The following is a 26,654-nucleotide window of genomic DNA, read 5'->3' as shown; positions in this document are numbered from 1 at the left end:
TAGATCGGGTGATTTAAATGTTGTAAGCTTGTATTTTATTTATTTATTAGTGGATTGATTAGAGAACGTCATCTACCTACGATGTAGGATTTTATTCAAAAAATTTGAACCAAGTAAATATTATTGAATTTTCTTTTATAGTTTTTGCATGTTTTATATTCGATTAAGTAATCTTTAAGGCTTAAATCTCTAACATCATCTAAGAAGAAATTGAAAACTAATTTTTGTACAATGTCTCTACAAGACTGATTACAAAATAAATAACTGGAATTCTTTCAAGAATTTGAATTAAGTACAAAAGGAGTGATTAAATGTTTTGGAAGAGGGTAAAAGTGTCTCGCTTGTCAAGTTGGTTTCTCTAACCTTCTTCCATCTCAAATTGCATGCTTCAAAGTTTGGAATGCTTGAAATAACTATTAGACACACAAATGTAGTTGTTGACATATCAAATGGATGTATTTCTCATTGAAATGTGCTCTCAAATGGGAGTTTGATCAGTACGAACAAACGAACATTCAATATCATAACATTTATTTTTCAGGTAAAGTCTACCTCAATTAGCTCCCAACAGTTGACATCAAATACGTTAATGAGCGTCCACCAATCATACAAAGACATTCATAGTTTTAACATAATATCTTTGAAAATTTTCATTTCCATGAACTGTGTAATGAACGATTCTCAAATTTTCTTGCACGGGTTATAAATTGGCTTTTGAATAAGTGTATATGAATTATAAACAATCGTTTGTTAATTTGTTAACTTTCATCCCGCATTTAATCATTTGAAAGTAAACCTGTCATATGCGAACAATACCTTGTTAACGTCTTGATATAAGAAGGAAACAGTCGTACATCATTCATTAATGGTCATTCATCCTGTACCTCAAAGTGTTCCAAATTTCCTAACCATAAACAGATGAATCTCAGGAGTTGGACATCCTCTTGAATGTCTTGCCTTATGTCTATCCTCTTGATATATTTAGTAATTATATCAAAAATATTTGGAAATTATATTAAAAATTTAAAAAAATTAATAAGTATAAAAATAGGTATTTTTTTAAGGTAATTCCCATCTATTTCCGAAAATCTATTTCTATAAAGAATAGGTAAGTAAATCCTAACGAATGAGAATCAGATTACGTATCTACACATAACAAGCAATATTACTTACTAAAATAGGAAATTGATTTATATTTTTTTCTAATAAGTTTTTTTTTTAATTCTATATTCCCTTCAATTATAGTTTGGTATTATTGCGATTTATCAAATAATCATTGTTATTATTATTTTTAAATATTAATTTATAAAATTTTTGGTGATTATATTAAAATATAAAAGATTTAAAACTATTAAAGCTTTTCTAAAAGAACCCTATTTGGAAAACAGTAAAAATTTAAATCATTGTAACAAATTTATAAGTATAAAATAGGTATTTTTAATAAAAATCCAAATCTATTTCCTAGATATGCTACACAAATTAGGTAAATATTTAGTTGGTAAATATTATTAAATGTTAGCGATATCCTATTGCCATAAGGAGGTGCATATTATATATATATATGTATAGACACATTATTTACTATGTCACTTATATTATTTAGCTTTCTCCTCAAAAGTATTTTCACCCTCTACTCTTCAACTTCTCTAGGAAGAATTGTTGCAGAGTTCTCTTGCTATGGCATCTCGATTTCTGGGTTTTTTTCTGTTCGTATTTGCCGTTGCAATTTCGCCTGTAACGTGCACCATAGAAGGTAAGGAGCTTAGCATATTTTATTTTATTTTTGTAATTTTTTTACAAATTAAAGTTTTTTGTACAGTTCAATTCAAACATGTTGCCAGTAAACTATTGAAATTTTACCATGATTATGTGAAGACATGATAATAGCTCAACTGTCTGTGTATTTGTTTGCCAAACAGCGGACGCTCTTTCTGCTTTGAAAAAAGCCTTGGTTGACCCAAACGGTATACTTGAAAGTTGGGACGAAAGGTTTACTGATCCTTGCACCTGGTTTCACGTTGTATGCAGTCGTGATAACAAAGTCATAAAGCTGTACGTATATGTTAATTCCAACTTTGCTTACTTTATTTACATATTCAAGAGTTCAGATTCGATTGTTTGAATTCTATCTTGAAACCGGAATTTCAATTTGCTGCTTGAAGGGATCTTGGTGATTATGGACTCGGGGGCTCTCTTGTCCCTGAACTTGGATTATTGGGAGATCTTGAAAGTCTGTAAGATTTTGTCTTTTTTTTGTTCTTAGTATAAACTCAATGAATTTATGCTTTTAATAAATAAATTATAGAGACAAGTACACATTATTATAAGAGTTAATACATTCCTGGCAGAGAGATGTTTCAGAATAACATCACTGGACCGATTCCAATCGAGCTTGGAAATTTATCAAAATTGATCAGCTTGGAACTGTACGAAAATAAACTCAATGGTACAATTCCAGATTCGTTTGGCAAGTTGAAAGCTTTACGATTCATGTAAGCATATTTGTGAGTGTGTGTATATCCTTGAATATGCATATGCACATGTATAAAATTCAAGTTTTGTTCCTCGAACAGGAGATTGAACAATAATCAGTTAACAGGCAAAGTACCAGAAAGTGTCAAAGCCCTGGAAAAGGGAAATTTGATGATCCTGTGAGTTTCCCATTCCTTATCGAAGCCTGTCTGTCTTTCTTCTCATTATTTTTTTCCTCTTGTCATGACTTGTGATTTCTTTCGAAATAATAATATATTGATGATTTTTTTGTTTGATGGTTTACCAGGGACGTTACAAATAATCCTTTATCAGATTAATGATTCAATTGGTTTAGGGGACCTTGGAGCTCAAATGTCAGAAGTAAAATTATAGTCGTGTCACTTCAAAATAATAAAATTATTATTGTATGTATAACAATGTATATATTTTTGGTAATAGCCTTCTTATATCTCGTTTATTTGGTAGAATAGAATATCTCCTGTCCTAACTTTTGACCCCTTTCTCCTATAAAAATAACACTTTATAATTATTCATAAAAAAAATAAAATAATACATAAATACTATTCTATTAATAAATGCTTTTGGTGTATAAAGCAAAAATTTTAGAATAATCTTGGTATATCTACTGCTTTGAAATTTGTTTCTATACTCGATTTTTGGCAACATGGAAAAAGGAAACAGAAAAAAAAGTTATAACACTGTTGGTTCAATAAAATAACCAATAATTATAATCCTCTATGGATATAATCAAGTAACTAATTAAAGACAATTTTACCTTCGTTCCAAATTTTTAACGCTAACTAAATAAACCGTTAACTTAATCATTATCTAACTTTCGTCTACAATATTTCATACTGAAAATATAAATTCAAATAAGAAAAATTATTATAGATAGTATGAAGATCAATTTGAATTTAAAATTTGAAATCCATTTTTAAAATAATTGTGTCTTGTTATTTTGTTGATTTATTGTTTTTGTACTTATGAGATTTTGATAATTTACCTAGTTTGGGTTACGCACGTCAATTGGGTAAATGTCATCATGGGTGCATAAACTCTATATGATATGATTCTTGTATGAATTCGGGTATGGATCTAAGTTCTTCATGTACAAACATTTAATCTCAACGTGATTAGCAAAAAATCTTTGGATATGTATAAAAATCAACTATTTGATAGTTTAAAATAAATAAATAAATAAACAATTGCATTAACACAAACTTGTATCGTAAAATCTATACAATGTATCCAAAAAAAAAAAAACAGAGATAATTATGCTTGTTTCAAAATTTATAGAGTCAAAGCCACATGAAATATTCAAAAGATTGATTTGTCAAAAATTGTGTCAGAGAGAAAGATATATATTTTTGAGAATTGAGGGTATTTTATTTTAAAAAATTATCAGTAATTATATTAAAATTTAAAAAAGGATATAAAACTATTATTAATGCTAATCTTAAAGAGCCCTGGTGGAAAAATAGTAAGATATTCAAATCTTCGTAATAAATTAGTAAGTACCACATAGGTCTCCATCCATTTCCCAAAAATGCTACTGATATTATTTGGTAAAATTTATTAAATGTTAGCTGTACTCTACTTCCATAAATAGGTTATTTTTTGTATATAAATATATACATATATATATATTTTTTATTATTTATTATGTCACTGATAGTATTTACTTAGTCTTCCCTCGGATTCTCTGAAAGTAATCCAACTCTCTGCTCTTCAACTTCTCTAATAGGAATTTCCACAGAGTTCTCTTGCGATGGCATCTCAGTTCCTGGTACATTTTCTGTTTGTATTTGCCGTGGCAATTTCCACTGTAAAATGCAACAGAGAAGGTAAGGAGCTTATGTTATTTTTATTTTTTTTGAAAATTGCACAAGTTTTCTGAACATTCCAATTCATTCATGTGAAGACATGATAATAGCTCAAGCGTCTGTTTATATGTTTGTCAAACAGCCGACGCTCTTTCTGCTTTGAAAAACGCCTTGGTTGACCCAAAAGGCGTTCTTCAAAGCTGGGACGCAACGCTTGGTGATCCTTGCTCCTGGTTTCACGTTACATGCAATGGTGATAGCAAAGTCACAAGACTGTACGTATCTATTAATTCCAACTTTACTTAGTTTATTTACATATTCAAGAGTTCAAATTTGGCTGTTTGACATCTTAATTTTTCTAACTTGAAGGGATCTTGGCAATTATGGACTCCAGGGATCTCTAGTCCCTCAACTTGGATCTTTGGGAAATCTTCAATATCTGTACTTCCTTTGTTTTTTATTTTTTTTCCCCTTAGTGAACTCAATGAATTTATGCTTGTGATGAATAAATTATGGAGACAAGTACATTATATTATACGAGTTGACACATCCTGGCAGGGAGATACATAGCAATCAAATCAATGGATCGATTCCAGTGGAGCTCGGAAATTTATCAAACTTGCTCAGCTTGGACCTGTACAAAAATCAACTCTCTGGTTCAATTCCAGATTCGCTTGGCAACTTAAAAGCTTTACGGTTTATGTAAGCATATTTGTATCTATGTATATTCTGTATCCCTGAATATGCATCTTTATTTGTGTTCATTTCCTGCCGTTTTCCTCCAACAGGAGATTGAACGATAATCTGCTAACGGGTACAGTACCAGAGAGTGTCAAAGCCCTTAAACGCGGAAATTTGAGGATCCTGTGAGTTTCTCATTCCTTGTCAAAGCATTTCTTTCTTATTGAATCTCTGTACCATGGCTTCCTCTTAAGCGTAATCTTGATGATAATTGTTTAATGGTTTATCAGGAACGTTACAAATAATCATTTGTCAGGCTCTGCATAACTTCCCAGACTTAGCAGCTGTACCCAATTATCACTATGAAGTAAGAAAGACAAACCTGACAGTGTTTGAAACATTTCAGTTATGGCCGTTCCAACAATTTTCAAGTTGTCAATTTTTTTTGCTTTTGTAGGATATGTTGTTACAAGGATCAAATAAACTTTGGAGCTCATAAGTCTTAAGTAAATTATAGTCGTATTACTTCAAAATAATATAATCAGTGGTATTGAATGTACTGGCTTGCGGACTTTATAAGAGATTATAATATTAAGATAAGAAAAGTGAGTTTTGACTCTTCTGTATCTAGAAAAATTGATTGAAATGTTCTTTAGGTGGATAGACTAACTATGGTTTTACTGGCAGTTCTCAGAAAGTACAACTGTTCTAGTCAATTCTGTAGGCGTTTTTCTTAATTATTATAAACATTCTTCGGCAATTGCAGTCGCTGGGGAGAAGTTTGAACCTACAGAAAGTATATTAAACGCAGGCGAATTTGGACCGAAGAATATGAAATGACGCAGTGAAAAAAGATTATGATAAATTTTTAACGTTGTTTTCCTAGAAAATTCAAGCGTCTCCATTTATTGTGTAACTATTATTTGAACAACAAGAAATTACTATACAATAAGATTGAAAACAAATAGAGACTCTGTCTTAATTTTGTTGTATATTTGAGTGTGTCATTCGTCTTCCATTGTTGAGAATTTACAGCAGCGAGAGTTACCCTTTTTTATGCAACTGTTTACGAAAGTCATCACGTATTTGATCAGTGTTTCCTATTTTATGGCTTCTAAAAAAATGTCTTGCCTGAGACTTATCTGGTGGACTGGGGGCGAGAGCAATGCTTATCCATTGGTCATTGATAGCCACTAAGAGTTGTACCGGTGAATTTAATAGTTCAGGAATTTCAACTGCAGTAATTTATAAAAACACCTTAAAGGGTCGGTTAAGTATTTGGACTGTATGTTTTAACTTGGACTAAGTCTTAAACATATATATAATCAAAAGTCTTGGAACTTCTCAATTGACTTGTTCTTGGACAATTCTCCAAAAATGGATTTCATTTAATTCAATATAAGCAGCAGTGTCCGAGGATTGTAAACAACTGGGGAATTCTCTTCTTCGTTCAGATCTCATTTACTCAACTGTGGATGGCTTCACAAGCTCTGGTGTCTTTTCTCTTCGCATTAGCCCTTGTAATTGCAACTGTAAGATGCAACTCTGAAGGTATTGACAGCATAAATAGCTTCTTGCCGGCATCATTATATGCACATAGATATCATCATCAATGTCCTTTTAAAACGTTTGTTTGATCTTGAGTTCTTTTCCATTCACACTGTCTTCAAATTACTGTTGTTTGGCAAACAGTGGACGTTCTTTCTGCTTGGAAGGCCACCTTGGTTGACCCAAATAATGTTCTTCAAAGCTGGGATCCAACTTTATTAAATCCATGCACCTGGTTTCACATTACATGTAATAGTGAGAACAGCGTCACAAGGGTGTATGTATTCTGCCATTCTTTTTTTATAAATTTATTTTTTTATTAGAAGTGTTTTTAGTCCTGCAAGAAACTGAAATTTCAGTTTGCTTATTGAAGGGATCTTGGTAGTGCTGGCCTAAGCGGAAGTCTTTCCCCTTTGCTTGGAAATTTGACCAATCTTCAATACCTGTAAGATCCAATCTTCTGAAATGTTTACCCGTGATTCTATTTCTTGATGTTCCAAATATAGCTTTTGCTGGGTTGTTCCAACTCCACTGGGAAAGTGGCCAAGTGTTAGTGTATAAATGTGAGTGAAAGTCTGACACCTAAGTTGGCTTTTATGGTCAAAAAGACCCAATAACACTTAACTCTGATATCAGAGTCCAGTGTTACTCCTCTGGATGACTAATTATGAGAAATGTCGAATCTATAACTTAATGTGTGTGAGAGGGAGGTTTTTGGGTTTTTAATTATGAATTAAATGAATCGATGTTAGGTATGAATAATAGATAACAATTGTAATTTGGTGGCAGGGAGGTATATGACAATAACATTACGGGAACAATTCCAGCTGAGATTGGTTATTTAACAAGCCTGGTCAGCTTGGACTTGTACAATAATCAACTTTCAGGTCCAATTCCAGCAACTCTCGGCAACTTGAAATATCTGAGGTTCATGTAAGTAGATAACTCAAAATACCATTGAACTATCCCAGAGTAAGCCAAAATTATCATACTTATTTCATATTCTGTTGGGCGAAATGTGGCAGGAGATTGAACAATAACTATCTAAGTGGCATATTACCAGAACAGGTCATTGGCCTCGTTTCATTTGGCAATTTGATGATCCTGTGAGTTCTCGCATTCCTTGCTATAACCTGACAACTCATCATAAAGTCATATTTGTTGTTTTTACTAGGTTGTCTAGAAAATCTCACTCATTGATCTTACTCTTCGGGTGAAAGAGACCCAATAGTATTTAACAGTGATATCAGGGCCTTTGTGTAACAACCCAAGAGTCACTTGATGTGAGGGTCCAATTGGTAGCACATTGTGTGCTCTATCCCACATCAGTTACATTTGTTGGGAAAGAGGTTTTAAGTGTCAATGTATAAGTGTGAGGAAAAATCTCACATTTTGAGTTAGTTTTTAAAGTAAGAGACACACAATTAGTTTCATACATCATTCTTGGCATAAATCTTGATAATCTATATCTAATGATTTAACATCAGGAACGTAGCAAACAATTCATTGGCAGGAACTGTTCCTTCCACGAACTCAACAGGTACCCTCATAATCACCCAGAACTGAGACTAACTGGAGAAACAATAATGATATACTGTTCTGTCCAAGTCCATTTCAATGATCCATTAATTACTAGTTGTTCTTGTTTTTGTTTTTGCAGGATATGCTGTTACCACAATCATACAGGACCCAAGAGCTCAAAATGCTTGACCTGAATGTTGAAATAGCTGTTTGATTTTAGTTGTGATCTGTATTATAGTGAGAAAAATAAAGTGGCACGGGTAATGCATGTGGCCCAATACTTCAGAGATTATGAAAATAATGTTCTCCGCATTGTTTTAAACCCCTGTTTGGATGCGGTGGTTGGATCATTTCCATTCGACTCCATCCATTGAAGAATATGAACCATATAATATCATGTCATAATTTTGTTTGAATAAATATTATTATGATATTTATTTAATTTTTTATTGGTCTAACTATTAGTCAGACTAAATAAAACCTGAAGCGACTTTTTAATTAAGTCAATGTTTTATTTGGGTTTGAAATATTACTTTTATGATACCTAAAATTTTATTAAATCATTATTCTAAACTTATTAATATTATATTCTAGCTCAAACTTAAAAATTCGAGTTAGCATTATAAATTTAATTCAAATTTAAATTGATCTTAATTTCGATTTTGCCCGAATTTGGACCACCCTGGTTAAGCCCCTCCCAATAAAGGGAGATCATTTTGCCCAATTTTGCGGTTGATCATTTAGCTTTTAACCAAAACCCTCGGTAGTTTTTACGTGTGACAAAATCAAGAAGGAAGTAAAATAAAATAAAAAAAGAATCAAGAATCATATAGGTCAAGAGCTCACATTGTTCAAGGAAATGATAATGATTTCTTGTTTAGATAATGCCACTTCCTTTCTATCTGACTTTGTTTGAATTAAGAATATATTAATTGAAATTATGTAAATTTTGGATGTCCCCTGAGACTACTAGAACAGCTATTCCTGTTAAAGGTTTAAAGGCTTAAAGGCCAGTTCAATTTGAAAAATGGAGGAAAAGCAGTTTGATGTTGCTGCCTTTATTGTTTACATTATGATCGGTTTTCATTATTCAAACTAAATAGATCTTTTTGACCCTTTTTCTTCCCAACTTTACACAAACTTATCATGGCTATTTTCATTTTTCACTAACAATATAAGGTGGTTATAAGGACTCTTTAGTATATAATCTACAAGTGTTTTGGCAAATTACGAACCATGTGTTCACTCTTGGTTTTTATGTATACACATTTTTTCATTGACATGTGTGCACATTATTGATTTTTGTGTGAACATTTTTATATCGCTTATAAATAACAAAAATATTAAGTGTTTTTGTTTAAGTCTTCTTTATATTTATAACACGTATTGTTTTTTCTTTGTTTACATGCTAGTTAGATAAATTAGATCATAGTATATGATTTTTTAATGATTTTTATAAGAGAGTTCAAAACCAAAAAGGATTTTAACTTATCGTTCAAGTTAAGTTTGAACAAATTGAGTGCAAAACTAAAATCATCTCAAATCTAAACAAATGATGTAATCCCATGGACATAAAGCCAAAAGCAATTTTAGCTTAACCATAAAAAAGTTGTTGTGACAAATAAACGTTTCTCAATCATGCGAATTTAATCAAACCCGTTTCACAACTTTTATAATCAAATGGTCAGAATTGGAGGGATATGTAAACGTGAAAGGCGCTTTTGAAAACCAAATCAAGGATAATGAGAAAAGAATGGTCAACTACGGGTTGCTTTTGATCATATACTCAATGGTCCGTGTGGAAAGCTTTTGTCTTAGAAGAAGAAGAACAAGGCCTTTACAGAGAAAAAGGAAAGATTCAATGCAATGTTAGTGCTTGGCCTAGTCAAGAGTCACTCCTTTTAAGGAGAAAGACTTATCATAATATCTCCATCCACCCACTAATTTTTTTTTCCATTAACGCTTATTAACAAACATCTGCACATGAAAGATTGTCACATTCAAATAGATGTTAAGTCAAGGCTCCAAAAAAAGGGACCCCAAAACAAAACAATTACTTCCCACATTAAAAGAAGAGTTTCACATGGCAACAAGCAAGCATTCTGCCAATTTCTCTTCTTAGAGGAGCTGAATCTTGATCCCACCCAGTTTCAATTTTTTTCCTTTATGTCCATTTTATTTTCTTGTTTTGGTCTGTTTCTCTTCTTCCCAAACACCTACCGAAGTCGTATTAAGTAGTGTTCAGGAGGATCTGGCAACCTAGCAACTACGGCATCATAATGACAGTAATTTAAACTGAAAGGACAAAACCAGGGAACCCAGAAGAGGATAATGTCATTTCATTGTCAGATATTGATTGCAGATGGGATTGAATTTATTAACCTGAAGAGAGGGAAGAACAATATGAACAGACAGGTTTCAGTATCATCCAAAGCTTCAATTTCTTTTCTTTTAATGAGAAACCGCTCTATCCGAGTTGGATAACCCCATCATGGGGCAAAACAAGTCCACCAAATAGATTTCACAAATCAAATAATAAGACTTTCATCTTAAATTGTTATAAAAAAATATTTGAATTCATTTTCCCTTACATATAAAATCGTTTTTTTTTTTTTTCACTCAAATTATTCATCAGAAAGTTTTTTTTGCAAGCAAATGGCTGGCGTATCAACAAAATAAATTCCTTTGTTCATTCAGTTGACTTCCTGAAATTAATTTTCATCTTTAAAGTTAGGCCACTGAATGCCGAATCTGAGTGTGATAAACCTGTTTAAATAAATAAAACTATAAGATGCTATAGGAATTGGAAAACACTTTGACATTAAGGCGCAAGAAACATGGGTCCTATAAAGTGTTGTTCTAAAATTTTTCTTAAGAATAAGAATCTTTGTAAAGGTTTTTTAAAAATAAGAATTATTATAAAGTTTCTCTTTGGAATTAAAATCCTAAAATATAAACAAATTATTTTCTTGTTTAAGCCATAACAACTTATTTAGCAAATACATTAAGGTGAAAAGATTTTAATAAATAATAAATAATATTGATTATATTAGATATAATCCTATTTTTTATGGACTAAAATAAATATTGTAGGCTCTTTTACATTAATAAAATATTTATTATAACAAGAGGGATAATTATAAAATATTGATTTTATATTCTCTCTAATTGGTTCAAATAGGACAAAAAACTATGTTTGGGGAAGTAAAATATATAAAAATATTAGGAGAATAATGAAAATGTGTACCCTATTACCACGAATTTCCAAAGTAAACATTGTTTCTCTTATGCCTATGCTATGCTCTTTACACTAAACAAAACAATCCAAACTTCAAAATACAAACTCTTTAATAAAAGACATTATTTTAGTCATTGAAACTGCAAAAATGAACAGATGTCAGTCCACACATGCTGAGGTCTCAATTATTCTACTGCATATATTGTTTTGGCTCCAACAGAGTTCAAAAGATTTGCCTGGTTTTCCCCGAACCCATTACCCTTTTTCAATACTGACAGTTTATCTTCAATATATCAAGTTAAATAATAATCAATGGAATAAGATAAGGATAATGGTTGGGTTAATGAGAAACTTTTCCTGAAATCCATCAATATTCAGCATGCAAAATACTCTGACTTCAACTCGGTTTCTGAAATTTTTGTTCCTCAGTGACAGTGATGTAACGCAACCGTATGAGCAACATGGTGGTCCAACTCCAAATGTTACTGGAAATATTACCCCACACAACTTTATTTTCTATCTTTTTCGGCTCCTACCACCGTTTCCAACTTCTAATATTCAATGTTTAGAGGAGCTAAGAAGCTTACGTTTATGGTGGAACTAGATTGTTTCAAATATTATTACAAAAATTGATCTGAGCTAAAAGAAAATTTATACTAACAAAATTATCTCGATAGTTTTCTGTTGTTGTTGCAAAGGATTATAGGGATATCATTTTGGGAAGATTCTGAACATATTTATAGCTAAATGTTTTTTATCACTGGTCCTACAATTAGACTTTAGTCAATCATTCAGACAAATTTTCTTGAAGTGATATTTCAGAGGCTTACAGATAGGAGAATATCATATCCAGCTACTTGTACATAAAATATTAAACAAGATTATTTATCAGAGTAACGACAACAGGGACAGAATCGTCTTATAGGATAGGGCCGAGGGATATTTTAAGAATTTCATCTCTGGACATTTAAAAGAAAAGAACTATACAAAGGATAGGGTAGGACTTTGGCAAGCGTACCTTATAAAGAAAGGAGAAAAATTTTATAGATCTTGTAATTACTGTATAGCCATAAAGCCAGGCGTTCTCAATTTTATGGGGCTCTATAAATTCCCCCTACCAGAGTTCTGATTCCATGCTCCCTCTCTTCAACCAAACTGCAAAAATACCACAACTCTTTCCATCTCCAAGTTCTCCACAAGCAGCATCTTGACTCTTTTACGGTAGCTGGGAATAATAATAACCTTCAGCTTTTAAAGTTCTGCCATGGCCATCTCGACCCTGCTTCATCCCCTTGTAGTTTTGCTTTTATCAACTGCTTTAGCTACTACAAACGCTAACACAGAAGGTATACATACAAGGATGATCCTTAACAGTTGTCTTGATAATTTTTCAATCATATATAGTCTTTTTGTTCATATATTATTTATTGTTCAATGAAAAAGGGGATGCTTTATACGCGTTGAGAAGAGCTGTTAAAGATCCACAAGGTGTTCTTGAAAGCTGGGATCCGACTCTGGTGGATCCTTGTACTTGGTTCCATGTCACTTGTGACTCTGATAGTCGGGTTACCCGTCTGTAAGTTTCTCACAACCAAACTTTCTTCTTTGTTCATGATGCATATTTTTATCGGGCCAGCGATTTTTAAAAGAATTTACAAATATTGCAGAGACCTCGGAAATGGAAAGCTGTCGGGCAGCCTAGTCCCTGAGTTGGGGAAGCTGGAACGTTTACAATATCTGTAAGCATATTTATTTTATTTTGTTACAGAAGAGACAAATATGAGACGTAATAAGAGTAATCAAATTAGGTTGTGCAATAAATGGTGTCCTTTTCTTTAGTGATGGCATCACCGTCAGATCGGGGAAGGTCTTAAATTCGGTCATCATTGATGATGAAACATGGAGCATTTAATACAACATGAAGTGGTCGGTAACGGTGTGTGTTTACTGTACAGGGAACTATACATGAACGACTTGGTGGGTCCTCTACCAGAGGAACTGGGAGGACTTAAAAGCCTTATCAGCTTGGATCTTTACCACAATAACCTTACTGGACCCATCCCTTCTTCACTCTCCAAGCTCTCTAATCTCAAGTTCTTGTAAGCATCAAATACCTTTCTTAGTCTTTGGTATGTTTAAGAAGTAATCTCCATAATGGTTCACGTAATCTCGCATGCAGGAGACTTAATGGTAACAGACTGACAGGAAGGATTCCAAGGGAACTTACTAAACTTGGAAGCCTCAAGATCCTGTGAGTTTTAACATTATATAATTAAATCAAATCTCCCATAAAAATCTATAATCAATCAACCTATATGCACTTTATTTTGAGTATTTAATTGAGTATCTTAAATAATAAGATTCAATTATATAATGATATATCATCTAAATATTTAATTAGATATTTAAAATTGAATACATATATCATTGTTCATCCATAATATAACCTCACATTAATGTGGAAATATTACAGTGACGTGTCAAACAATGATTTGTGTGGAACAATTCCAACCTGGGGTTCATTCTCAAAGTTCTCTGAGGAAAGGTGTGGCATATATTTCAACTCATCCATTAGTTTTAAGAGTCGATGGCTATTGGGAAGCTATTTTTGGTTTAAATCCTGACTGGGCTTGCATTTGTTGATGCAGTTTCATGAATAATCCGAGACTAGAGGGACCAGAATTGATGGGATTTGTGAGATACGATGTAGGAGGAGACTGTAAATGAGGCACCAAAGAGGGAAGGAGCCACTATGACCAATTCCATAATAATGTCTCTTCATATGGAAACAGCTAATAATTGTCTAATTTGTGTAACTAATTAGGGTTCTTGTATTAAGTGGAGATATCCTTTATCTTTACGGATGTATGTGATTAAGTTTTCAACCATCTGTATTTGTTTTTGGCTCCTAAATATATATATGGTATATATCTTTTGCTTCATAATGTCCAGTGGTGTATAAAGTTCTTAACCAGAACCACTCTTTCTAAATCACCCAGAAATTCGGTTTCAACAGCATAAAACTTTATGTACAAATGATAGTATTAATAGATACAAATAAACGTATTATCGTATGATTGAATGATTTTATATTAGAGATAATATTAACAGTTAAATCAATGGTTAATGCCTACTTTGATCACGATTCCTTTTTCAGTCTTGTTTGCTTGCTTTTGCAACATCAGCCAAAACTTTTTGCTGATTTTCTGGTTAACCACTTCCAGCAATATTCTGTGATAGCCGTAGAGACACATTAGAAACAGGTTGGATAAGAAATTATTGTTCTCTGCATCAACAGTTTATGGTAAATAACTAATAACTCAAGATTATCTATTGGCCCAACGTGATGTCACAAGATAATTTTTTTTAAAAAAAAACTGAACATTATACAATTAATAATTATAAATTGAGAAAAATGTGTCAATAAAATTTTCTCAATGTCCCGCATATCATCTTGCAACACGCTGCTAAACAGAGTTAGAAATATTTAAAGGGTAATGGTGGGAGTAAAAGGGGCATTTAGCTATTAATTCCTATGTGAAGATACGAAATTCCTCCTTGAATAATGGAAGGATGCCAAGGTAGAGATCAAAACAGATGAATAGACAAGGAGATATATACACGTTTTAGCCTATATGAAATTATATGAAACAATCTCACCTCCTCCAGAGAAATTTCTGTCAAGTCAGGAAATTCCTACTGAACAAAAGAATTACTCGGCGCCTGTTTCTGTCATATATAACAATGGTTATGATCAGAAAAAACCATCATCGGAAAAAGGGATAGCCAGAATGCCAACCACATATTACTCTTTGATTTCATGCACTGTGGCTATACAAATAAAAATGATATATACAAAGATTAGATACGATATTCCTCCTAAAACAAATTCTATCAAATCCACATCACTTAGTTACAACATAAGCCTCAGAAAGAATAGTTTACTCGGAGGTTCACTTCGCTGTTAGAATGTTTGATCCACAAAAATAAATATCAAATACTTGAAAATACTAATCAAATTCAATTTTCACTCAACCATCTTCAACTTCAAACTGGAAAGTGAAAATGTCTAATTGCAGAAGTTTATTATGCTATCTCCATCCCTAACACTAACATATTTTATAGCTCAATATGTTCATGAAAATTAATTACTACCACCAGAACATTGGAGATTGATTAATATATCACCTCCTCTGGTGCTTACTCAGATGATACCAAAACTCCTGTCATGTTGACATGCTAGGTGAAATAAATTATACTGATTAAAAAATTAACAGCACTTGGTTTTTAATCACCTGTAATTTCAACAACCTGAGCAACAGTTCTGGAACCAGTTGATGATGACTTCTTGTTAGTTAAAGTTATTGGTGATAGAGGAGGAGATGCCATCCCTAAATTCTGTGGCTTGGAAACATCTAAGTCAGTCTTTCGATGACCCCTTGTGGGTATGGAAAAACTACGAGTGATTGCCTGAGGAGGTGTTGGCGATTGGGATGCTGCATTCAATACTGGTGATCTATTGGTAGCACAAGGCATTTGAATTTTGGACATCAATGGAGCAGAATGACCAATCAAGCCTATAGGTTTTGAAGACTCGGAAAAAGAACTGGCAGGGGGTCTTGGAAGTTCATGAAGCTCACTTATCTTGGGTGAAGACATAAAAGTAGGGGAAGCACTTGGAGATATTTTCAGAGATGAGGTTGGTGGTTGAGCTATTGCAATTCTTAAAATTGGTCCAGATAACAATTGTGGATGTTCCTTTGAGACAGGTTTTGTAGCAGACGGTATACCTGTAATTGGACCAGAAAAGGATTGTCTTTTGATTATTTTATAATCAGAAGCACCTGGGGGATGCGAAAATATAATCCCATCTGCCAAAGGAGGAGGCATTTGAGTTGATGTAGTAATATCACTGTTCTCTCGGAGGACAAACTGTGCAGAAGATTTGGAAAATTTCTCATCATCCAAACTTTTATCAAATTTTGTTTGGTCCAAGGGGGATGAATGCCACAAATTATGAGTATGTCCACTCAATCTTGACTTCATTGGGTGAGGAACTGGACTACATGGTCCTAGAGAATTTGAAACCTTTGTAGCTACTGGTGTTGGCAGTACATATGTGTTGAACTTCCGTGAAGATGATGGTTGCATCTGCTTAATCTTTTCAATAGGGTCAGATTTGAGTTCAGCAAAAATTGGCACAGACTGGCTTCCTAGCCTGACATCCCTATTAAAGGAGATAGATCTGCTACAGCCTCTATCCAGATTTTCCTGCAAATATGCCAAAAAAAAAAAAAAACCATAAAACCCATCATTACTTCTTCATCACCTCAATGATCAGACACACAAAATATGAAATGCAGGGAAATTCGCTACTTGTTATGTGGTACTAGGGGAGATAAGACTTGTTTTCCATTCAGCAGTAACTCAACAATTTGTAGTGGATGCAGTTCATTGTTTATTCATACGAAATCAAGTATCTAGTGATATCATAATTAAATAATAAAATGGCAAAAAAAAAAAAAATACTTGAATAAAAGTTATCTGCAGTCAGATAACCAGCTTTTGCAAGGTCAACTGTATGGGTTAATCATATATACATTTACAACTTGAAAAAACATTTTAAAAAATTGAATAACTATCTGATTTGACCCATAGGGCTATGTTTGCATCACATTGATCTTCGATTTATAAACTGATCATTGTGCACATTAAATGGTCAATCAAGTAAATTCCTTTACCTTTGCAGTCTCCACAGAAGCAACTTGGGGAAATGTAATGCCTGCCTTATCCAACTGCATAAATCAGTATATAATCAAGTTACAGGTTAACTGTAATCCATCTCTAGATGTAGAAATAAGGATGATCCACAAGGTAATTGTCTGATCATTTTATGATGTCCAAAACAGTTATCATATAAAAAAAAAAATTCCAGGCGAAAAGTAGTTCTCTACACTGAAAATAAATGCTGATTGACAAGCAAGAAGACAATTTCTGCTTTTCATGCATGAATTGGCTTCAACATGGACATTCCACTTGTCTCTCATTTCTTTCAAAATAAAACATTTGACATGACAGCTCTAGATGATTATTAGATTTGTCAGAATTGATGCATGAGCATATTTTTTATCCTATGATTCAAAATGTTAACATAAGGGCATATTTGTTATCCTAACAATGATTCAAAATGTTATGGGAATAGTTGTTATCCTAACTATGGTTCAAAATGTTAGATATGAGCATATTTGTTGTCCAAACGATTTTCAAAATCATTAAGTTATGGGTATATTTGTCATCATAACTATGGTTCAAAATGTTAAGTTATGGGCATATTAGTCATCCTAACTATGATTCTAAATGTTAAGTTATGGGCATATTTGTTATCTTAACAATGATTCAATATTACAACACATGAGCAATATTTGTTATCCTAAGTATTGTTCAGAATGTCAAGATTGCAAGCATGCAAATGAGTTCCATCCGTAAGGGCTTAAACAGAAAATAAGTTATTTAGCTTTCTCTGCCACATAATGAACACATTATGCTTTCACCTCCATTGACTTCTGCAAAGTAGAAGCATTTTCCTGGTCATTATGTCCACAGTCAAAACCTAATTCCCCATCACCATGTGTGTCAGAGCTGTCATCATCATCGTCATCACCGTCGTCATCACCATCTTCATCTTCAAGTCCACTGAAATGGTAATGAATGTGCTGTTTCTCCGTAACCATCTTTACATGTGGCTCTATTGCCTCAAGAGACATAAGAGCCTTCTTGAAGAAACACATCTGCTTCCAAGCAGAGGAAAATAAGTATATTAAACATCATCCAGCACAAGAACATGTGATAAAGACATAGGAAGAAATGAACAGAGAAACCTGAGCAGCATGGTGTCTAGCAGCCTGTGTAAGAAGACTCCGGGATTGTCCTTGCTTCAGGGATTTCATACGAAAAACAAACAAGGTTTCCTCCTCATCATATTCATCATGAGCTGTTTGCAACTGCTGCATAGAAAAAGTTTCTCCTTTCCCACTTTTTGATCTCCCTTTCTCTCTCTGCCTTGTCACCATGTAATCATATGCATTTCTGTAGATCATTCACCAATACGAGAAAACAGGTTATCTATGCATTTCTGTAGATCAATCAACAATACGGGAAAACAGGTTATCTATACATTTCTGTAGATCAATCACCAATACGAGAATACAGGTTATCTAAAAGGTTGATTGTGTTCATGTTAGTGTGAACTTAAAAAAAAGAACCTTTTTTCATCACATTGCCGCTTCATCTCCTGCATCATCACAAAATAACAAATAAAACTTTATTTTCATTTTAGTCAAATGCTAAATCAGGTCACACACAAACAGTGCTATAATACTTGTAAAAAAACAACAATAAGAATGAAATAGTTATCCCATGGAAAATTCATTGATTGGGAATGTCATTTTCCAGTAAAAAAATGGTAAGCAAAAATGTTGGAAGAGAAGTCCTCAAAACAAATTTTAAGATACCAATAAGTTCCAATAGACATATTCCACAATCATTTCCTATGTAATGAAGAATATATATATATGTATATCTTTCACAAAATTTAGGGTGTTCGAACCCAACTAAAGATCTTGGTTGAGCTGCTGGCAATCTTTGACTGATTCTAGTTTAATTCTTATACCAAAAGGATGAGCTGTATGTCAAACTTGACATAGGATGCTCAGGTCAAAAATCAAAGACTTCATAAAGAACAAACCTCAACAGTTCGAAGTTCATTAAGAAGAGAATCTGATGGGATTGCAATTGTCTGGAAGATATGCGAGCGCTGAAATTTGAAAATTGTAATTATTACCAGGGTACGGTCAGATATACAATTTTTGTTACAGCTTACAGCTAAAAAAGATGACTCACATAGTTATCAACAAGTTTCTGGAGTTCAAACTGCACTTTTCCCAGCATTAGCAAAACCTTACCTGAACAGAAACACAAAGAACTAAATATTTTCGTTTTCTCTCTGCCTGAATCCTGAGAAACAACATATTGAAATTGAAAACCAAGTAATAACTTGTTTTGCAGTAAGAAGACCAAGTAATAACATGTCATTAAATAATTACAACTGTGCAACTCATAACAAGAATATGAAACAATTTTTAATTTCCATGTTGGAGAAACATCTACTTCATTTTGAATGTAGCTTCACAGTGGATGAGCAAATGAATTGTCAAATGAAAATAAAGCAAATGGGCAAGTCAAATTCACTTACTACTTTCTTCATTATCATTTAAAGCAGTTTTCTCAAGACAGGCACCCATTTCCTGCAAAGACTTCGAGAATTCTGACAGAAAAAGGTACACATAGTATAATTCTTGAGATCACCCCAACAAAGTACTAAACAGAGATTAATAAGTGAATGCCAATACACTAAACAGAGATTAAAACCATCATGCTAAATAAGTTTAGCTTTCTTAATTCCACCAGCAGATAATACCACATATATGAAAATTTAGTTACCATAAGCGCTATTTGCCGTTGCTGCAGCTGCCGAAAGTAAGCTATCATAGCAGTCTATCATTTCATGCATGTCCTACACACGTACAATCCGAGTCATCAAAACCATACATGCATTTACATGGTTAAATTATTATAGTTAACCATTCAATTCTTTCCACTTTCCAGAACATGCTTCAACGATAATCATCATCAAGAGCCAGAACCAACCAACTATAACAGTGAAAATATCTTACAATTAAACGAAAAAAATTAACAAATTTCACACAAAGTAATTATAACCGCATATTTGGCAACTAAAAATTAAAACAAGACGGTAAAAAAATTTAAAAAAGAAAGAAAATCATTTCGTTCAAAATTAAAATATGGCATAGAGAAAGAGGTGTACCTGATAAGCCTGATCGAACTCGTCCAACTGAGCTTGAGGCCGAAGATCTCGTCGGTCCTTGGAGTTAACATTCCCGTGGTGAAATGAAAAGCCTCGTAATCTTCTCAGAGAAGTCTTCATTTTGGATTTGGATTTTCTTCTTCTTCTTCTTTCAAGGCCTCATGCAAAATGAAAATGATACAATTTTCTCTTCCTGTTGAGGTGCTTACTGGTTGCGAATCTTCATAGCGACCAGTAATTTCAATCTTTCGAAAGCAGAAAACTACTTCCCGGCAAGGTTACGTCATCAATAAAATTGAATGCCTTATTTTTTATTTTTTATTTTAATATAAAAACAACAATAATAATAAATTGCCGTTTTATGATAGTCATTAATAGACAAGTTGAAGTCGCCATCTTTTACCAAATCAAGCTAATTATTTATACTCAAGTTAATTCTGTCGAGTTCTTCTCTTCACTAAACAGAAGCGTACAAAACAATTAAGCGAAATTAAAATGGGAGGATATCCAATGTTGTGATTTCAATTCTAGTTTTAAATTTTGTAAAACCGATAACGTACTGATAGGCTCCGATTTCACCGGTTAATTTTCATGGAGCTCCACTTTCTTTGTCATGAACCATTGCCTATTAGAGAAGATATTTATTAACGAAAGGTGAACCGTCAAAAAGTTGCAAAATTATTCATTCGAGATATCCATCAACTCATACATTAATAATTCGTTTAACATTCAATTATATCATACATTAATTTATTTATTAATTATAATTATTAAGTAATTTGTTGATGATAAAGCAAAATTTGAGAAGAAAAATACATTCAAATTCTCAGATCAATGAATTGATTATGATTACAAAGTACTATTTAACAAGGTAAAAAGGAAACCTCAATACATAGCGATTTCACTTTTCAGATTAAAAGATAATTTATTTTGGCTTGCAAGAATTGAACATGTTACAAAATGATTTCAATGTAAACATGACAAAACAGAGCAACAAAATTCCCGTCATTGTTTGTTAACAATCTCCCAATTATTTAGAAAGAAATTCCTCCCCGTTGAGTTGAGAAGGACAAAAAAATGTATGATCCCTCCATCCGTTCCTGAAAAAGTGTTTTTTTTTTTTTGGTTTGTCAGATATATCAGAAATATATAAGTAAAACCCAAGTTACAAGCCTTTAATCATCAGCTACCAAAAAAAAAAAAAGCCTCTAGGCAGAACTACTTCACAAAAGAGATACCAATGAAACCAACCTGGAGTTGACACCAATTATGGGCTCAATCAGTAAAACTATGCAACTGCAGCCATTGGCACAGAACGGTAGCATGCTCTCTTTGCAGCACGGACAATATCTTCAACCTGCAGATGGTAACCGGCATTAGAAAAAACTCTGAAACCTAAATACACATCCAATATCACTTCCCATAAGATACCAAGACATAGATCATGCTTTCCAAACAACTACCAACAGTCAACGAGCCATAAAGATCAATGCATAAGAAGCAAGAGTGATCAAACAAGAAGAATAGTAGAAGCATAAATGACCTGTGGGACAGCCATTCTCTCAAGATTGGCAGCATATGGCATGGGTACATCAGCTCCAGCAATCCTCTCAACTGGTGCATCAAGATACCCAAAGCTCTCTTCAACAACAGAAGTGCTGTTTGGAGGAAAAAGATTATTCATCAAGTGCATCAAGTCACTGGACAGAAAACTGATCACCAGAGATTAAATATCCAAGTAGGAAGAAAACAAACCAGATTTCAGCACCAATTCCATGCTGAGGGAACCCTTCTTCTACTGTCACCAGTCTGTTCGTTTTCCGGACCGAAGTATTGATTGTGGCTCTATCTAGTGGCCTGATTGACCGCAAGTTTATGACCTACATTAACAGAGTCAGTTATTAAATCATATGAACTAAAACTGGAGACATTTGAAAGTACATATTATCATTCTGGTATCAATATACCTCAGCACTGATTCCTTCCTTCGCCAGTATATCAGCAGCCTGAAAAAGAAGCGACAAAATATACCAAAATGAATAAAAGAATAATATGGCCTAACTGTCATAATTATAAAGGAAATTTTTCAATGGAATTGCATGCGTTGATCAGTAAATGAACTCTAGCAAAGCACGGCAATATTCAACAACTTATGAAAGCTATAACATCGTGTTCCAGTTATTTATACAAATAATATATAAAACAAATCAGGTTAAACCAAAAAGTCATTCAAGGTGCTGTTATCATGAGCCTGAGCCCAAATCTTCATATAATGTTAAACCAAAGAAGAGGCATCAAGGCTTCTCCCCATATTCAATTGCTCTAAAGCCCCTGAAGAATGCCACACCCTGGGTGCTTATAAAGTCTCATTCACCCAGACCATTTGGAACATCCTATTTTACTTTCAATTGAAACTAAACATCTAATGCACGTTGTACTTACTTTTTTTTTCTCATTCACACATGACACAATTACGTTCAATCAATTGAATTACTCAACATACAGAATATAATACAAGATGATAGCACAGCCCTCTGCATTTAAAAAAAAGCTACAGAATGGCAAAACAAACCTTGAGTGAAAGGCCAACCATCTTTGAGAAGGCTGTGATAGTTACATCCTTTCCTTCTCTCTCAATCTGTTTGATGTAGATAATTGCAAGGTAAATAAAAAAGAAAAGACAGTATAACATAATAAAATGTGAGTAACAAAGACAACCACTAATGGCAGAGACATCAAAAGCAGAAAGACCCCATGGAAGTTCCAAGGATCAGGACACTTACCTTAGCTTTTCCAATTGGGAGGCAAAAACTTGAATCTAGAACTTCAGCTGAAACAGGGAATGACTCACCATATCTGAAGCACGAAATTTTTAAGTTAAAAAAATCTTTGAAAAAGAAAGCTGAAAATTCCTAATCATACATTACAATCAAACACTGAACTAAACTACTTACAGCAACTCATTTTCAAGGAAAACAACAGGATCAGGATCCCTTATAGCGGCTTTTAGCAATCCACGTGCATCTTCCGAACTATATGGAGCCAGTACTTTCAACCCAGGGACAGAGCCATACCAAGCTGCAAAACACTGTAGAGGAAGCCAAAAGAAGCATTATTGAATACTAGGCCCCCATTAAATGAGAACCAAATATGCATTAGAAAAATCATATGCAATTTAAGGGTGAAAACATGGTCTCATAAAGGATATAAATAGACAATTTAGATTTTGAAGGAAAAGGCAATAAATAAGGTGAAAGAATAAAAGGAAAATTTGGGAATCCATACGTGAGAGTGTTGAGCACCAACTCCAGCAGCAGCACCATTAGGCCCTCTGAAAACAATGGAAACAGGAATCTGGCCAGCAGACATGTAATTTGATTTTGCAGCAGAATTAATGATGTGGTCAATTGCCTGTAACAGAAGTAACAAGAGATACTCATCAAAATAAATATATCATTAGGAAATACTACAAACGTAAACAGTGAAAATCATATTAAGCAGGTACTAAAATCCATCACCGCCAATGTAAAAGATTGACACAACCTAGAAGTGGAATTATAAATGGTATGCTAATGCCTCATTCATCTCCTAGTTACAAGGATTTTATTATTGAAATTACATTTATGATGATAAGATCACGAAACATATATATCCTACATCAATTCAGAAAATCAATCTTCTTTTTCATATAAAATGATTTAACTAACGATATACGATTGTAGCCTTTGTGAGCATTGACTAGCAGTTTAATAAACTAAGGCAATCTAACATGAAACCCACTGACCTGCAAAGAGAAGTTAATTGTCATAAACTCCACAACAGGCTTGAGACCATAGTAAGCAGCTCCAACTCCAATCCCAGTGAAACCAGCCTGCAAAGCCATGAAACAAAAATTAAAATGCGCAAACAATTGTCACCAAGAACTGAAACAATTAGATTCAATTTCATTATTTATTAACAACTAATATAAGCTTTAGCAGTAAGCTATACCAAGCGGACGATAATCATCAAAAATTCCTCAACTAATTTAGTAACAACAAACCATAATCAAGTCAAATGAAATCAATAACCTCAGTGATTGGGGTATCAAGGACCCTCTCAGGACCATACTTGTCCAAAAGCCCTTTGGTTATCTGTACAAAACAAAAAGTAAAATTAGATAAATAGAAGGAAGTAAATACACTTGCTGGCCTTGAAAGAAAAATAGCATGATAAAGATTATCTCCTCAAGAAGAAAGTCTAACCTTGTAAGCACCCTGATATTCCCCAACCTGCATTCAAAAGCATAAATGAAATTAATAACATAATTTTTTTAAAAAAAGCAACTTTATACAAAACATTATTCCTGATCATTTCTCCTTACCTCTTCACCCATCAAGAAGACTTTAGGATCTGCAGACATCTCCTCATCAAGTGCAGAGTTTAAAGCCTCTCTAACAGTCATCTGCCCCCCACAAAATCAATAATTCAGTTACTTTATGAGGTAAAACAACATGCCCTAAAGCAGAAAAACTAAAATAAAAGATGAATTCTTAAATAACATTTCCAAAATAGATAAGCACCTTCTTAACACAAAAAGAAAAGGAAATATAAATAATAATTAAAAAATAATAAACATGTAACTTCTCAAATCCAAATAATTAAAAACCATGTATAACTCACTGTCCACGTAACAAAAATTCCATAAACAACCTGAACAATAAGAACCCTAATACTCAAAATCAACTATATATAAACTTTAAAAAAAAAAAAAGGCACACATCATCCTAATTCCAAATTCAATACAAAAACGCAAACTATCATGTACAAGGCACAATCACCTCTTTAACTGCAGACGAATAACTCCTCAACGCCGACACCACCGGGCGTATTCGCTGAATAAAAAATGAAAAAGCCAATCAAAGAACACAAAAATTTGAAAAAAAAAAATGAAAAAGACGTACCATCACGGGAGAAACTCCAGCAGCCATTTTCTGTCTAATAATTCCCAACATGTTTATCTCTTTCCTCTACAAGCAAATCCAATTAACAACACCGCAAATTAAAATATTATTCGAATAAAATTTATTATTTACAGAAATTAAATACCACGCATATCGAGCGCCAAAGAAAGCAAGAAAAAGAATCGAAGAAAGAAATTAGATCGCAGACGCACCTTGTTCGGTGGTTTGAGATGAGTAAAGACGGAAGTGAGCAAGGCCCGATTGCCGAAGCCTGAACAGAGTTAATACGAAATGAACAGACCTACAGCCACCAGTTTCTCTTTTAGCACTTGTAACTTCGCTTTGCCTTTTGCGGATACTATCACATGAGCTAGGATTCAGGGTAGACAAAACTTCGTCCCTCTTATAGCTTAATCATTGTGCGGTCAAGATTTGATCCAACGTCTATTAGGGTACAATTGTATCGATTAGCGTTGTTTAAAGATTAATAATAATTTATTTTTTTGTTATTTATATTATTTTGTTTACTGCAAAGAACAACTGCCTCGAAGAAGATGGCGTGGGTGTCAGCTTAGCATTTTGAAATAGGCTAAATTCTCATCTTCCACCAAAATTTTGATGCCGGTACAATTCACGACCTTTAAATTCCAAAAGCCAAAATCCTATCCCTTATTCCTTTTGTTAATGAATGTGTTCAGTTTCTAAAAAAACTGATTTCTTTTATGTTTCATTGAAATTAAAAAATTATCTTTAATCCTTTATACAAATCAAATTACCAACGTATATTTTCTAGTTAAAAAAATTATTACTTAGTTTTATAAAATATAATAAAATTCTAACTAATTTTAATACGTTACATTTTAATAATTTTTTTTAAAGTGTAATTAGGGATAAAGTTATATTCGAATTAAATCAAGTTTGAATTTGTTTCAAAGATATTCAAACTTAGTTTGTTTAAAATTAGTTGAATTCTAATTTTGAGTATAGATTGATATTAAAATGACATTATTTTGATGTGTATTTATCAAAATAATATTTATATCAATTTTTTTAAATTTACAAGTTTAATGAGTCAAACACTTCAAAGCTCGAGCCCAACTTGAGTTTAAAAATATTTAATTATAATGTTCGAAATCAAGCTCAAGCTTAAATAAGCTCCACTTAAATCCAATCTTATCAAGAATAAGCAGATCCGAATATTTTATGAAAATTTGAAGAATCAAAACCAGAATCGATTGATTTATAGAAATAAGAATTGGAACCTTGAACCTACAAGATTGATTACTACCCATAATTGATCTTGTAGGTTCTAAATAGGTTTTTATTTTTACTTAAAATCGGTTCTATATGTTACACAACTATAAAAGATTATAAATTTTAATAAAATTTATAAAGAAAAACATCTGTAATCTTTTTTAACCGTGTTTAAGATTATGAAAATATTTACCTTGTTTTCATACTAAATTTCATGTAAAGGAGACTTCAAACACGAAAAGTTCTCGTTTATGCAATTACAAATCCCA

The 26,654-nt window shown here is 32.9% G+C and overlaps 6 protein-coding genes across 8 annotated transcripts; 4 read left to right on the top strand and 2 right to left on the bottom strand.

Moving 5' to 3' along the window:
* The first annotated feature begins 1,610 nt into the window (after positions 1 to 1,610).
* Positions 1,611 to 2,901, top strand: LOC123212827 (leucine-rich repeat protein 1-like). Its single transcript, XM_044632036.1, has 6 exons — positions 1,611 to 1,753; positions 1,920 to 2,052; positions 2,163 to 2,234; positions 2,349 to 2,492; positions 2,574 to 2,651; positions 2,780 to 2,901. The coding sequence occupies exons 1-6, from the start codon at positions 1,678 to 1,680 to the stop codon at positions 2,808 to 2,810; spliced, it is 534 nt and encodes a 177-aa protein (XP_044487971.1). The 5' UTR covers positions 1,611 to 1,677; the 3' UTR covers positions 2,811 to 2,901.
* A 1,268-nt stretch (positions 2,902 to 4,169) lies between these two features.
* Positions 4,170 to 5,616, top strand: LOC123214726 (leucine-rich repeat protein 1-like). The gene is made up of 7 exons (XM_044634691.1): positions 4,170 to 4,337; positions 4,459 to 4,591; positions 4,686 to 4,757; positions 4,875 to 5,018; positions 5,105 to 5,182; positions 5,288 to 5,364; positions 5,455 to 5,616. Exons 1-6 carry the CDS (start codon positions 4,262 to 4,264, stop codon positions 5,322 to 5,324), a joined length of 540 nt encoding a protein of 179 aa, XP_044490626.1. The 5' UTR covers positions 4,170 to 4,261; the 3' UTR covers positions 5,325 to 5,364; positions 5,455 to 5,616.
* Positions 5,617 to 6,351: 735 nt separating this feature from the next.
* Positions 6,352 to 8,358, top strand: LOC123214725 (leucine-rich repeat protein 1-like). Its single transcript, XM_044634690.1, has 7 exons — positions 6,352 to 6,548; positions 6,690 to 6,822; positions 6,919 to 6,990; positions 7,335 to 7,478; positions 7,571 to 7,651; positions 8,033 to 8,085; positions 8,206 to 8,358. The coding sequence occupies exons 1-7, from the start codon at positions 6,473 to 6,475 to the stop codon at positions 8,253 to 8,255; spliced, it is 609 nt and encodes a 202-aa protein (XP_044490625.1). The 5' UTR covers positions 6,352 to 6,472; the 3' UTR covers positions 8,256 to 8,358.
* A 3,995-nt stretch (positions 8,359 to 12,353) lies between these two features.
* LOC123214196 (leucine-rich repeat protein 1-like) lies at positions 12,354 to 14,249 on the top strand. 2 transcript variants are annotated; one of them, XM_044633957.1, is made up of 7 exons: positions 12,357 to 12,650; positions 12,748 to 12,880; positions 12,972 to 13,043; positions 13,260 to 13,403; positions 13,484 to 13,555; positions 13,778 to 13,849; positions 13,953 to 14,249. In XM_044633957.1, the coding sequence occupies exons 1-7, from the start codon at positions 12,569 to 12,571 to the stop codon at positions 14,029 to 14,031; spliced, it is 654 nt and encodes a 217-aa protein (XP_044489892.1). In that variant the 5' UTR covers positions 12,357 to 12,568; the 3' UTR covers positions 14,032 to 14,249. The 2 variants fall into 2 exon arrangements, with proteins under 2 accessions (XP_044489894.1, XP_044489892.1); XM_044633959.1 differs by lacking the exon at positions 13,484 to 13,555 and having other exon boundaries at positions 12,354 to 12,650.
* A 231-nt stretch (positions 14,250 to 14,480) lies between these two features.
* LOC123214195 (uncharacterized protein At2g33490-like) lies at positions 14,481 to 20,633 on the bottom strand. Of its 2 annotated transcripts, XR_006501823.1 has the most exons (12): positions 20,189 to 20,632; positions 19,804 to 19,876; positions 19,556 to 19,627; positions 19,204 to 19,265; positions 19,049 to 19,117; positions 18,567 to 18,595; positions 18,183 to 18,390; positions 17,856 to 18,092; positions 17,046 to 17,099; positions 15,600 to 16,575; positions 14,965 to 15,033; positions 14,481 to 14,535 (listed from the first exon to the last, which is right to left on the bottom strand). XR_006501823.1 is itself a non-coding variant. In XM_044633956.1 (11 exons), exons 1-11 carry the CDS (start codon positions 20,306 to 20,308, stop codon positions 15,017 to 15,019), a joined length of 1,917 nt encoding a protein of 638 aa, XP_044489891.1. In that variant the 5' UTR covers positions 20,309 to 20,633; the 3' UTR covers positions 14,481 to 15,016. The 2 variants fall into 2 exon arrangements, 1 of the variants encoding a protein (XP_044489891.1); XM_044633956.1 differs by having other exon boundaries at positions 14,481 to 15,033; positions 20,189 to 20,633.
* A 354-nt stretch (positions 20,634 to 20,987) lies between these two features.
* Positions 20,988 to 25,571, bottom strand: LOC123212882 (pyruvate dehydrogenase E1 component subunit beta-1, mitochondrial-like). The gene is made up of 16 exons (XM_044632109.1): positions 25,344 to 25,571; positions 25,132 to 25,197; positions 25,009 to 25,062; positions 24,552 to 24,632; positions 24,433 to 24,459; positions 24,259 to 24,321; positions 23,973 to 24,059; positions 23,474 to 23,599; positions 23,143 to 23,276; positions 22,972 to 23,044; positions 22,761 to 22,826; positions 22,156 to 22,194; positions 21,944 to 22,068; positions 21,732 to 21,846; positions 21,440 to 21,545; positions 20,988 to 21,288 (listed from the first exon to the last, which is right to left on the bottom strand). The coding sequence occupies exons 2-15, from the start codon at positions 25,180 to 25,182 to the stop codon at positions 21,477 to 21,479; spliced, it is 1,110 nt and encodes a 369-aa protein (XP_044488044.1). The 5' UTR covers positions 25,183 to 25,197; positions 25,344 to 25,571; the 3' UTR covers positions 20,988 to 21,288; positions 21,440 to 21,476.
* Between the last annotated feature and the right edge of the window lie 1,083 nt (positions 25,572 to 26,654).

This window comes from Mangifera indica, chromosome 4 (genome assembly GCF_011075055.1).
Source record: "Mangifera indica cultivar Alphonso chromosome 4, CATAS_Mindica_2.1, whole genome shotgun sequence".
Taxonomy (NCBI): Eukaryota; Viridiplantae; Streptophyta; class Magnoliopsida; order Sapindales; family Anacardiaceae; genus Mangifera; species Mangifera indica.
Note: the sequence above shows the minus strand (reverse complement) of the source record. Positions and strands in the feature narration are given on the sequence as shown.

Bases quoted from the DNA above. Each gene is read 5' to 3' on its own strand.
- LOC123212827 (XM_044632036.1), top strand. From the start codon at position 1,678: ATGGCATCTCGATTTCTGGGTTTTTTTCTGTTCGTATTTGCCGTTGCA. The intron at 2,053-2,162 runs GTACGTATATGT...TGCTGCTTGAAG, and splicing joins GATAACAAAGTCATAAAGCT to GGATCTTGGTGATTATGGAC. The intron at 2,652-2,779 runs GTGAGTTTCCCA...ATGGTTTACCAG, and splicing joins AAGGGAAATTTGATGATCCT to GGACGTTACAAATAATCCTT.
- LOC123214726 (XM_044634691.1), top strand. From the start codon at position 4,262: ATGGCATCTCAGTTCCTGGTACATTTTCTGTTTGTATTTGCCGTGGCA. The intron at 4,592-4,685 runs GTACGTATCTAT...TCTAACTTGAAG, and splicing joins GATAGCAAAGTCACAAGACT to GGATCTTGGCAATTATGGAC. The intron at 4,758-4,874 runs GTACTTCCTTTG...ACATCCTGGCAG, and splicing joins TTGGGAAATCTTCAATATCT to GGAGATACATAGCAATCAAA.
- LOC123214725 (XM_044634690.1), top strand. From the start codon at position 6,473: ATGGCTTCACAAGCTCTGGTGTCTTTTCTCTTCGCATTAGCCCTTGTA. The intron at 6,991-7,334 runs GTAAGATCCAAT...ATTTGGTGGCAG, and splicing joins TTGACCAATCTTCAATACCT to GGAGGTATATGACAATAACA. The intron at 8,086-8,205 runs GTACCCTCATAA...TTGTTTTTGCAG, and splicing joins TCCTTCCACGAACTCAACAG to GATATGCTGTTACCACAATC.
- LOC123214196 (XM_044633957.1), top strand. From the start codon at position 12,569: ATGGCCATCTCGACCCTGCTTCATCCCCTTGTAGTTTTGCTTTTATCA. The intron at 12,881-12,971 runs GTAAGTTTCTCA...CAAATATTGCAG, and splicing joins GATAGTCGGGTTACCCGTCT to AGACCTCGGAAATGGAAAGC. The intron at 13,556-13,777 runs GTGAGTTTTAAC...GAAATATTACAG, and splicing joins CTTGGAAGCCTCAAGATCCT to TGACGTGTCAAACAATGATT.
- LOC123214195 (XM_044633956.1), bottom strand. From the start codon at position 20,308: ATGAAGACTTCTCTGAGAAGATTACGAGGCTTTTCATTTCACCACGGG. The intron at 19,628-19,803 runs GTAACTAAATTT...TTTTTCTGTCAG, and splicing joins AACGGCAAATAGCGCTTATG to AATTCTCGAAGTCTTTGCAG. The intron at 18,093-18,182 runs GTTTCTCTGTTC...GCTTGGAAGCAG, and splicing joins CTAGACACCATGCTGCTCAG to ATGTGTTTCTTCAAGAAGGC.
- LOC123212882 (XM_044632109.1), bottom strand. From the start codon at position 25,182: ATGTTGGGAATTATTAGACAGAAAATGGCTGCTGGAGTTTCTCCCGTG. The intron at 24,460-24,551 runs GTAAGGAGAAAT...TTTTGAATGCAG, and splicing joins TCTTCTTGATGGGTGAAGAG to GTTGGGGAATATCAGGGTGC. The intron at 22,195-22,760 runs GTTTGTTTTGCC...CTTCTTTTTCAG, and splicing joins TGGTTGGCCTTTCACTCAAG to GCTGCTGATATACTGGCGAA.